This window comes from Salvelinus fontinalis, chromosome 4 (genome assembly GCF_029448725.1).
Source record: "Salvelinus fontinalis isolate EN_2023a chromosome 4, ASM2944872v1, whole genome shotgun sequence".
NCBI classification, from domain to species: Eukaryota; Metazoa; Chordata; class Actinopteri; order Salmoniformes; family Salmonidae; genus Salvelinus; species Salvelinus fontinalis.
This window is the reverse complement of record NC_074668.1, coordinates 16,488,565-16,500,899: the sequence shown is the minus strand read 5'-3', so window position 1 is coordinate 16,500,899 and position 12,335 is coordinate 16,488,565. Positions and strand designations below refer to the sequence as shown.

General features: G+C 41.8%; 1 protein-coding gene and 1 pseudogene across 3 annotated transcripts in view; one reads left to right on the top strand and one right to left on the bottom strand.

Annotated features, from left to right (window-relative positions):
* Nucleotides 1-12,335, top strand: part of LOC129853176 (pescadillo homolog) — a 42,104-nt gene that overhangs the window by 4,903 nt on the left and 24,866 nt on the right. Inside the window, exons 1-5 of one of the 3 annotated variants that reach the window (XM_055918927.1) lie at nucleotides 10,396-10,589; nucleotides 11,074-11,153; nucleotides 11,377-11,530; nucleotides 11,635-11,744; nucleotides 11,932-12,103. In XM_055918927.1, the coding sequence (XP_055774902.1) occupies nucleotides 10,566-10,589; nucleotides 11,074-11,153; nucleotides 11,377-11,530; nucleotides 11,635-11,744; nucleotides 11,932-12,103 (540 nt within the window). In that variant the 5' untranslated portion in view covers nucleotides 10,396-10,565. Of the gene's footprint in view, nucleotides 1-10,395; nucleotides 10,590-11,073; nucleotides 11,154-11,376; nucleotides 11,531-11,634; nucleotides 11,745-11,931; nucleotides 12,104-12,335 lie in introns of those variants that run through there. The other 2 variants (XM_055918928.1, XM_055918929.1) reach the window with 2 other exon arrangements.
* On the bottom strand, nucleotides 2,342-9,710 carry LOC129853180 (P2X purinoceptor 2-like; annotated as a pseudogene).

Genomic DNA, 12,335 nt, shown 5'->3' with positions numbered 1-12,335 from the left:
TGCTTCAGTGTCTTTAGATATTTTGTCAGATGTTACTATGGAATACTAAAGTATAATTACAAGCATTTCATAAGTGTCAAAGGCTTTTATTGGCAATTACATGAGGTTGATGCAAAGAGTCAATATTTCAAGACCTCTGCAATCCTCCCTGGCATGCTGTCAATTAACTTCTGGGCCACATCCTGACTAATGGCAGCCCATTCTTGCATAATCAATGCTTGGAGTTTGTCAGAATTTGTGGGTTTTTGTTTGTCCACCCGCCTCTTGAGGATTGACCACAAGTTCTCAATGGGATTAAGGTCTGGGGAGTTTCCTGGCCATGGACCCAAAATATCAATGTTTTGTTCTCCGAGCCACTTTTGCCTTATGGCAAGGTGCTCCATCATGCAGGAGAAGGCATTGTTCGTCACCAAACTGTTCCTGGATGGTTGGGAGAAGTTGCTCTCGGAGGATGTGTTGGTACCATTCCTTATTCATGGCTGCGTTCTTAGGCAAAATTGTGAGTGAGCCCACTCACTTGGCTGAGAAGCAACCCCACACATGAATGGTCTCAGGATTCTTTACTGTTGGCATGACACAGGACTGATGGTAGCGCTCACCTTGTCTTCTCCGGACAAGCTTTTTTCCGGATGTCCCAAACAATCGGAAAGGGGATTCATCAGAGAAAATGACTTTACCCCAGTCCTCAGCAGTCCAATCCCTGTACCTTTTGCAGAATATCAGTCTGTCCCTGATGTTTTTCCTGGAGAGAAGTGGCTTCTTTGCTGCTCTTCTTGACACCAGGCCATCCTCCAAAAGTCTTCGCCTCACTGTGCGTGCAGATGCACTCACACCTGCTTGCTGCCATTCCTGAGCAAGCTCTGTACTGGTGAGGCCCCGATCCCGCAGCTGAATCAAATTTAGGAGATGGTCCTGGCGCTTGCTGGACTTTCTTGGGCGCCCTGAAGCCTTCTTCACAACAATTGAACTGATCTCCTTGAAGTTCTTGATGATCCGATAAATGGTTGATTTAGGTGCAATCTTACTGGCAGCAATATCCTCGCTTGTGAAGCCCTTTTTGTGCAAAGCAAGGATGACGGCACGTGTTTCCTTGCAGGTAACCATGGTTGACAGAGGAAGAACAATGATTCCAAGCACCACCCTCCTTTTGAAGCTTACAGTCTGTTATTCAAACTCAATCAGCATGACAGAGTGATCTCCAGCCTTGTCCTCGTCAACACTCACACCTGTGTTAACGAGAGAATCACTGACATGATGTCAGTTGGTCCTTTTGTGGCAGGGCTGAAATGCAGTGGAAATGTTTTTTGGGGATTCAGTTCATTTGCATGGCAAAGAGGGACTTTGCAGTTAATTGCAATTCATCTGATCACTCTTCATAACATTCTGGAGTATATGCAAATTCCCATCATACAAACTGAGGCAGCAGACTTTTCGAAAATGTATATTTGTGTCATTCTGAAAACATTTGGCCACGACTGTACACCTGGCTTTAAGGATGCATTTGAGTTTCTGTGGAATCAGAGCATACTGTAGAAAGCTATTAGAGCCTGCTGCTCCAAGACCAGCATTTTATCATTACTATGCTGCTGATGTTGAGCATGAGTTTCCTGGAATTTAAATGACAGTTTAGTGCAGTGTTGCTTGGCTTTAAAATGTGTTGATTTAGTCTATCTGGAGTGATAATGATGAGGAAGATTCATTCCTAGCTCCCTTTGTTGTGGTCGTCTGTAAAAAAAAAAAACTAAAAAAAAAAAAACAGCCACTGGTTATGGCATCTCCCAGTCTAGATCAAAGTGATCTTAACCCACCAACCTCCATCACGATAACCTCATTGTCCCAGAGAACTCACTTTGTGTACTAATGGGCATTTCTCTCTCAGACCAATAATCTGATTTCACATCTACGCTGGAGCTGAGTCTTACAATTAGATTGGTTGCATTGGGTTCCTTGACGACTGATAGCTTGTCTCAAATGATTGAGTGAAGTACTTTCTGTACAGAGCCCAATATACTTACCATATCCCTTTTTATGCTATGTTTTATTATGACATCATGTTACAGAGGGGAAAATGTATTGCAATTTTATCATGTCTTCCAAAATTAAATAAATAAAGAACTCTGCATTAAAACAGCATTTACAGCATTGCCTAGGTTTTTCTTGTTACAGGCATGATATCTGACTTGGTCTGTTCATATCACTTAGTTCCAAAGTGTCATTGTGGCTGTCAACAGACAACAGTGGTCCATCTATTGCATAATACAAGAGGAGGCTGGTGGGAGGAACTATAGGAGGACATGCTAATTTTAATGGCTGGAATGGAATAAATGGAATGGTATCAAAAACATCAAACATATGGAAACCAACCCACTGAGCACACACTGGTTGAATCAACATTGTTTCAACGTCATTTCAAGGAAATTACGTTGAACCGACATTGCATTGACGTCTTTGCCCAGTGGGACATTTATGACTCCATTCCATTTATTCTATTCCAGCCATTACAATGAGCCCGTCCTTCCTTAGCTCCTCCCACCAGCCTCCTCTGAACAAGGCAGTCACTGATCCAGTAGACCTCAAAGACGAGTCCTTTTCGATATCGATGTTTCTATTATTCACTACGAGTCCAGATGGATTCACACTTCCCCACAATCTTGTTATAAAAAACATTTTGTGGGAAATGTCATCATTATTTGATTACTCTCTCTGAGAGTAGCTCTCCTCTTAGGCATCTCGCTCAGCAGCAGTATTCTACATGAACATTGGAGGGATATAGTCCCAGAGACTGTTATCCCTGAACATAATATACTGAAATTGCCTACCATCATCTTTTTGATTCACCCATTGTTTGAAATGTGTGTTTTCAAACCAGAAAAATGATCTGCCAAAATATTTTTTCTTTATTTCTTCTAATCTGATCTATGTACAGTATAGGATTGACTGGCAGAGATCACAAGTTTTATGTTGATGATGCTAGACATTTATTGTTGTGTTTGCATGTATAGCTTATACAGTTATTGACCTGGTTCAGGGTAGACAGGAAAAGAGGGTTCTTAGCATAATGTACTCCAACATGTTTATCTGATTGCAATAACTTATTTAGTTTATTTTTCATTGGTTGGATTAAATTCAGATCATTTGCAATTATTTGAGAGTCAGTTGGGGTCAGTACCATTTCAGTCCCTGTCAGTTGAACTGGACATGGAATTTCTCCATTGGAGTCTAATTCAATTCCCTAATCAACAGGAATTTTCAAAAAAGATTTACACTAACCCATCATAGGAAATTGCTTTTAGTGAAAGAACTGGTGGCACTCTAACTAAGTAGGATGTTTTAGTGGTCTTCGCTGTCTTTCAGTTAAATCCCGCAGGGACAGAGGTTGACCCATCAAGGAGGTCTCTCTGATGACATCTGAGACTGCTTGGGGGGGGATGGCCGTCTGTCTGTCTTATCCGTCTGATCAGCAGTCAGGTGTCTGAGGAAGAACATCATCCATGCATGTGGCCAAAGACTGATGTGGCCAGAGGGCACTGTGGGGGTGGGATGTCACAGGGCCACTCCCTCTGACAGGTCTGAGTGGGTGGAGCCATAGCTGATGATGGTGAATTCTGTGGGAAGTGTGAAGGTCTGGCTGGGTTTGGGAACTTTACTGTCCTGTAGAAATATACGGTCAGAAAAAAATGTTTTTGGAACCATGCTAACTCACAGATAGAGACTAAGACTGAAATATTAAATTATATTAATACTTTTACACATTAAACTCCTATATTCTTTGGGAGTTACATTACCTAACTGGGTGTTTAATCAATTATAAGGGCTATGATATAGCAGAAAATGGTTAACAGAAGAAAGAAATATGATCATAAATATATGTGTGGAATCAAGTAGTTTTTTCTTACATCATCAAACTTTCTGCCACTGTAGATAGCGTTCTTGTCAATGAAAGTGAGCATGATCCAGTCACAGATAATGGAACACTGGAATGAATAAAAGTAACATGCCAATGAATGGATAGAAGTTGGTACAACCATTACTGGAAGCTGGTACAAACAGACATCAACTCATACCACAAGAGTGCTGAATCAAACTCACTATTCCAACTGATGTCATGGCTGTCACTGTGTTGATGATAGTTGGGATGATGCTGAATCGTCCAGCCTGGAGAGGAATTATTACGGAGTATGACTTTGACTAAGTCCATAACCATATGTCACTAATTAATTATTCTGATCAACTGGTTATTGATGAATTGAGTACTGATGAAGGCGGTTAAAGGAGGAAATTCTTACATGTCCATGAACTATTACATCAAGACGAATCCCAAAGGCCTTGATAAGTGTCCGGAACTCTTCTCCATCTTTGCTGTAATACTTGGCAAATCTAAACATAATTTTCTGGGTCAAACAACTATAGAAAAAGGGGGAAAGAGTCCTCCATGCCTTACCAAGATACAGCAGAGATAGTCTAAAATGTTACAATAGGTCATGTCAATGAGATGGCAAGAGTAAAAACATGGTCCTATTCACTAAGCACCAAACGGAGGAAAGCGGACTAAAACGATGAGGAACCACCTAAACTTGTCCAATAAGAAACACTTGTTTCCGGTTTCTGTTGCAAAACACTTGCTACATTGTACACTATTGAATATGACCCAAGCATTCACAAGATGCTATGAAGAGGCTCACCTGAAGTTGTAACCAGAGCTGGGCAGGTTCTTCCGAAGATCCAGGCGACGGAATGAGTATGTGGGTTTACACTCCGAGGGGTCCAGGTCAAGATCACACTTCCAGTTAATGAAGACTCCAATCACTCCCCCCTGACATGATACAATCCATGAGCTCTCTAACTAAACCATTGCAGTGCTCTATCCAGCTCATCTTCACATTCCTCACTATTGTTGATTGTCTCTTATTTTTTATTTCCATGATCTATTAATTACGTTATCAGTAATCACTGTCAGATTCAGAAATATTAGAAACACACATATTGTTTGAGACATTAGACCTAGATGGAAGATTGGGTCTTTGTGTGCCCTGTGAGCACTGAAATGTAAGGGTTCTCTATAGTTAATGTGATTGGTCAAATGGGATATACATTTTAACTGTATGTATGTATATTGCGGGTGTAAACGTACAGTCCTGCAGAGCTCGCTGAACTTCTCCCTGGCCTGTTCTGCGATGTAACCCAGCCGGAAGATGGGGCAGTAGGGGTGTTTCTCCTCATTGTAATGACACTTATTCAGATATTTCTGCCCATTTCGTTTGTTTGGTTTGATGTTTCCTCTGCCAAAGAGATAAGAGAAGATTGCTTGTAGAAACAGTTGAGACTGCATATTTGACGGGGATACGGTTTCCTATATCATACAGTTCTTTATATCACCTACGTATGGCTCCTTGTCAGTGTATTGACCTTGTATTGCAGCCTGACGTGCGTGTGTGTGAGTGTGCATGGGTTTTGCATTCTGTGTGCGCATTCTGTGTGTTGTTGAGGTTGATGTGTGTGTGACTGTGTGTGCATGCGTGTGTGTGTTGTTGAGGTTCATACTATACCTCAACACTTTAAATTTTGGGAAATGGATTGCATTCTTGATGTAAACAGTGAAATTGATGGCCTCTGCTAATGCCGGCTCCCTGGAGGAGACAATAACAGTTTAGACCCTTGTGCCACAATTATTTTACAAGTGATTTATTCCAGACTAGGGAGACAGTAGTTCTGTGTTTGACTACCTCCTATTTAAAATGTCAAATTGATATGGACCCTTACCGTATTGCCGCATAGTCCTCAATAGGACACCAGGTCTGAATCTCACAGGTCTTGAAGGTCTGGTTATAGTAAGGAACACAGCGCCCAGTTCTTTGTCCTACAGGAAACACATCAGTCTAAATGCATTAGGACAAACCATCTACTGACTGACAGACAGACAGACAGACTCATAGAATGTCTGTCTTAGTGAAAATTTTCCCTTCATCCCCTCCTTTATAGTGCGTACCATTGCCATCAAAGTCCACTTTTCCTGAGATGCAGTCTGAGTCCTTTGAGCAGTTGGCATTGGGAACGGTAAAATGCTAAGAAAAAAATAAAACATAATAGTTTAGATGGCAGCATTAACTGGCTTTCCTTCTCTGTGGTGGTAGACTGGTAATGATACTGATAGATCTTTATCACATTATCTTACAGTGCTTTTCCAGGAGGCAGTGCTAGTTGCAATATTAGAGTATGGAGCAAAGCACGCAACTCAACATAATTATGGCAAAACGACTGCAGTTTTTATTTAGCTCACATTGGTTTCAGGAGAACACATGAGTGTGGAGAATGGTTGTGACCTCTCACCTCAGCACACGTGCCTTGCCTCTGGTTGTGTGTGACCACTCGTCTCAGTATTGTGCTGATCACGTCACCGCCCTGCAGGTGTTATGCCACACAGAAGAATGTACAGTATATGTTGGTAATCACATAGGCTATATGTTAAAAACATACACTAACTAGCTACACATTGCATCTTCTATGGGAAGCACAGCCGCGAGCTGCCCAGTGACAGGAGCCTACCAGATGAGCTAAATAACTTCTATACTCACTTCGAGGCAAGCAACACTGAAGCATGCATGAGAGCATCAGCTGTTCTGGACGACTGTGTTATCACGCTCTCCGCAGCCAATGTAAGACCTTTAAACAGGTCAACATTCACAAGGCCGCAGGGCCAGACGGATTACCAGAACCTGTGCTCCAAGCACGCGCTGACCAACTGGCAAATGTCTTTACTGCATTTTCAACCTGTCCCTGACCGAGTCTGTAATACCAACATGTTTCAAGCAGACCACCATAGTCCCTGTGCCCAAGAACACCAAGGTAACCTGCCTAAATGACTACCGACCCCGTAGCCCTCACGTCTGTAGCCATCAAGGGCTTCTAAAGGCTGGTCATTGCTCACATCAACACCATTATCCCAGAAACCCTAGACCCACTCCAATTTGCATACCGCCCCAACAGATCCACACATGATGCAATCTCTTGCAATCCACACTGACCTTTCCCACATGGACAAAAGGAACATCAACGTGAGAATACAATTCATCGACTACAGCTCAGCGTTCAACACCATAGTGCCTTCAAAGCTCATCACTAAGCTAAGGACCCTGGGACTAAACACCTCCCTCTGCAACTGGATCCTGGACTTCCTGACGGGCCGGCCCCAGGTGGTAAGGGTAGGCAACAACACATCTGCCACGCTGATCCTCAACACGGGAGCCACTCAGGGGTGCGTGCTCAGTCCCCTCCAGTACTCCCTGTTCACCCATGACTGCATGGCCAAGCACGACTCCAACATCACCATTAAGTTTTCCGATGACACAACAGTGGTAGACCTGATCACCTACAACGATGAGACCGCCCATAGGGAGGAGGTCAGAGACCTGGCAGTGTGGTGCCAGGATAACAACCTTTCCCTCAACGTGATCAAGACAAAGGAGCTGATTGTGGACTACAGGAAAAAGAGGACCGAGCAATCCCCCATTCTCATCGACGGGGCTGTAGTGGAGCAGGTTGAGAGCTTCAAGTTCCTTGGTGTCCACATCACCAACAAACTATCATGTCCAAACACACCAAGACAGTCGTGAAGAGGGCACGACAATGCCTTTTCCCCCTCAGGAGACTGAAAATATTTGGCATGGGTCCTCAGATCTTCAAAAAGTTCTACAGCTGCACCACTGAGAGCATCCTGACTGGTTTCATCACCGCCTGGTATGGTAACTGCTCGGCCTCAGAGGGTAGTGCGTACAGAGGGTAGTGCGTACGGCCCAGTACATCACTGAGGCCAAGCTTCCTGTCATCCAGGACCTCTATACCAGGCTGTGTCAGAGGAAGGCCCTAAAAAATGCCAAAGACTCCAGCCACCCTAGTCATAGACTGTTCTCTCTGCTACCGCATGGCAAGGTGTACCGGAGCGCCAAGTCTAGGTCCAAAAGACTTAACTTAATTTCTTAATTCTTTATTTCTACCCCCAAGCATTAAAACTCCCCAACAGCAAATGGTTACCGGGACTATTTGCTTTGTCCCCCCCCCCCCCCCCCCCCCCCACACCACATTTTTACACTGCTGCTACTCTCCGTTTATAATCTATGCATAGTCACTTTACCTCTACCTACATGTACATATTACCTAAATTACTTTGACTAACCTGTGCCCGCTACATTGACTCTGTACCGGTACCCCCTGTATATAGCCTCACTACTTATTTTCATGTTGCTCCTTAATTATTATTTTTTTTCTATTTTCTTCATTATTTTAATTTTATTTATCTCTCCATTTTTTACTTCAGTTTATTTCATTAAATACTTTCTTAACACTTATATTTCTTAAAACTGCATTGTTGGTTAAGGGCTTGTAAGTAAGTATTTCACTGTAAGGTCTACTACACCTGTTGTATTCAATTTGCTTGGATTTGATTTGATATATTTGCCCCATAATCCTTGCTTTATGAACTCAGAGCCAAACTGCATGTTCAGGATTGACTGCAGACTGACTGATCTACAAATCACCTTGTATCCTAAATATCTACTATTATTTATAGATCAGTCAGGTTGCTCTGTGATCATGGGACTGAACGAAATTGATGTTCTCAAGTTGGCTCACCTCTGAGGGTCGGACATATTCCACCATGTCCAGAACGTGGTCCCCCTGCACTGCTGTGCCTTTCATCTTAGTGTAGACTGAGTTCTCTGGCCTCGTCTCACTGTCCTGATAGGCTTTCTGACTGATAAAGACATACCTGTAGTAGGGCGACATAACAGATGCAGATTAACTTCTGTTCTGAGGACAAATTCAATATCAATTCAGATCTCTTAGGGGTTATGATATATTGATTTTGAGAGATACTTAAATATGATCAACTTTATTTTAAATGTTTGAAAATCGAACACTGAAATATGATGTTTATCAGTACAGTAGACAGAGAGACATCTTCCTCTAAAGGACCATTAAAAAAACGAAATGTATGAAAATTGGCCTATTTGGATCACATTACACAATGACAGTGGTCAGTAATGGCCAATCAGAATACAGCAGTCCCGCTTGACGACAGCAACCTGTATGTGGTTACCATCAATGTATTTAATTGCGAGTGAAAGGCATTTCCTCACCACAAAGTGGCTATTCTCAGCAAATGACTAATTTCCCATCACAGTGGCTTGTATAGCTTTTGAAAGCAGTAATATGGGTACACTGACAGAACATTCTATCTGAGCTTACAAGCCAACCATTTTTGTTTTAAAGGTACCATTCTTTTCTTCCTATGATTTCCAATACCAGACTGAACGTTGCCTTGATTGGCAAAATATCTGCATTATTTAAGGCAGGTCACAGATAATGCAACAGAAATAATTAATCACAGAAAAAGTCAGGATAGTTACACACAAAGACAATACTAATTCAAATCACATACTTGTCTATCTATTTTTTAATGCATGCATAAACAGGAGGCCAGTACTTACCAGATGAAATAGGTGATCACAAAAAACTGAACCCCTCTATATATGACTCCAAGTTTTTTGTTTTTAACCACCATTACCTTGGGGGTCTCATAGTCCAAGAAACCAATAAAATAATCCTTTATAAACTCAAGCAGTCCCATTGTGATTTCTGAGTTTATCAGCTGTCTGTTCAGATGTGAGGTCCTGAGTGACTTGTTCTCGCAGATACTTCCAAGCTTGTGTCATGAGTCAGCCAGTCAGTCTCTCTCTCTCTCTCTCTCTCTCTCTCTGTATCTCTCTCTTTGACACCCATGCCTCATCCCCTGTTATGCTGTTCTCAAAAACGAATTGCATTGATAAATTCAACATAAAATGTGATTCACTAATTTGGTGGATTGTTCATGGTAAGGAGAAAATATAGTGTTTGTTTTCTTTATTCAGACCTACACAGAAAACACACATTTTATTTATGCTGGCAGCAGATAGGAAATGTCTCTCAAATCAACAATTATCTCTCTCTGTCTGTCTGTCTCTCTCTCTCTCTGTCTGTGTGTCAAATCAAAATCAAATCCAAGTTTATTTGTTATATGCACATTTTTATTGTAGGTCTAAAACTCAATAGTGCATATAATAATGTACAATAGCAAAGCTAATCAATGAACAAAAATAAACACAAATAAAAAGAGCACATCAATCAGTAAAAAATACAAGGCAAATAAAATTGATACAAAAGAACACAATTTCCCTGCAAAACATTGCAAAACAATGTGTGTGTGCTTGAGTGCATCTGTGCGTGTGTGTTTGAAATAATTATTAATTAATCCTTCAGAAATTAAACTAGCTGCTCATTAATAGATATACGGTGTTTAAATATTGACTGGTTTACATTAAAAAAAAATATATAATATTCAGGCCTAAAAATGACTGCTTGATGTGTCGGGGTCCTGGGAGCTCATTCCGCGCATGTCAGAAGATATACTTGTCACACAACACGTGCGACAGCCACGGTGTTTTTTGTTGGCGCTTGTGTTTACATGATTGTCTACAGAAGTATACCTACAAATCTAAGTAATTTACAGAATAACACGAACAGATATTTTGTAAATGGGGGGTCTACAGAAAAAGAAGGTAAGGATGTCACTGTTAGATTAATTATCCAACCATTTGGTTAGCTATGTACTGAAGTTAGCAAGCTCGCTCAGGCTGTTTCTCTTGAGCATGGAATTATGAGTTTAGGCCGAAATGTTTTAGCTAGTCAACTATAACATATCGCAAGCTAGTGTGAGACACTTTTATGTAACGTTAGCTAGATAACCTATTGTATTTCAATATCCGTCTAGTCTTGGAATCTTGTGCGGTTGATGTGTGTTGTTTTAAACCCAGCCAGCTAGTTAACGTTAGCCTAGCTGTTACATATTCACCTGTCTAGTGCATAAAAAAAGCAGTAAAGAGAGTACTAAATTGTTTTGCAGAACATTGTCAGCATCAAGCTTTTTACGCTTAAGTCTAGTTACACGTGTTCTAGTAATACGTTCCTCCAATACCTCACACATATGTCTGTCTGACTGTCTAAATGTTTTGTGAGTAACTGTAAACTTATGTCTTGTTTCAGTATGAGAGGGGCTCTGCCACCAACTATATCACAAGGAACAAAGCCCGCAAGAAGCTGCAGCTGAGCCTGGCAGATTTCAGGTACTAAGTACTACTGACCCACCACAACCTGGGTCGTATTTATTAGTTGGTTGTATTTATTAGTGTTGTTGTTGCCCCCTGTTTCGGTCCGTTTTCTTCCCTCTGGTGCCTATTGAATAAGGCCCTGTGTTCTGGCTGTGGATATAATAGCATGGTTGCCTCTGGTGTCAGTTTCTGCAATGCCAAATTCACAGTCTGCATGTTCATTCACTGTTCCACACAGACGCCTGTGTATTCTGAAGGGCATCTACCCTCATGAACCCAAGCACAAGAAGAAGGTGAACAAAGGTTCCACAGCTCCCCGCACATTCTATCTGCTTAAAGACATCCGGTTCCTCCTGCACGAGCCCATCGTTAGGAAATTTAGAGAGTACAAGGTAATGTTTTAGACTATTGTTTTGACTGAGATACAGATATTGTTACATTTTGTATTTTTTACTGTTCACATTTTTCAGTCAAACACTTGTTCCGTCTCTGGTAGGTGTTTGTGCGTAAACTGAGAAAGGCCTATGGAAAGGCAGAATGGACAGGGGTGGAGAGACTGCGAGATAACAAGCCTGGCTACAAACTGGACCACATCATCAAAGAGAGGTGAGGTCTCAATCCACTGCAGCGCCAACTGCAAAAAACAGGTGGCAGTATTGAGCATATAAATTAACTGTAGACAATAATAATCTAATAGGATCTCTGTGGTGTTGTGCCCTGTTTATGGTTCATGTCAGTATAACATTTGTAAAGGATGTCCTACATGTGTTTATATCTGAGCGTTGTGTGCCAGGTACCCCACATTCATTGATGCCCTCCGTGACATAGACGACGCCCTCTCCATGTGCTTCCTGTTCTCCACCTTTGCCCGCACTGGAAAGTGCCACGTCCAGACCATCACGCTATGCCGACGTCTCACGGTGGAGTGGATGAACTACCTAGTCACATCTCGCTCTCTCCGGAAGGTAGGAAGGACAAGAGTACAGATGTGTCCTCATTAACATAAAGAGTTGGTCCTCAATGAAAATCTCCATGTTGTGGATAGACAAAGTGCAGGCATGATTTGTTAAGTAATGATACGGACTGTTACAGGTACATTAGCATCTGAAATTGAATTGTCATTTTAACTTTATATACACGTACAGTACCAGTCAAAAGTTTGGACACACCTACTCATTCCAGGGTTTTTATTGATTT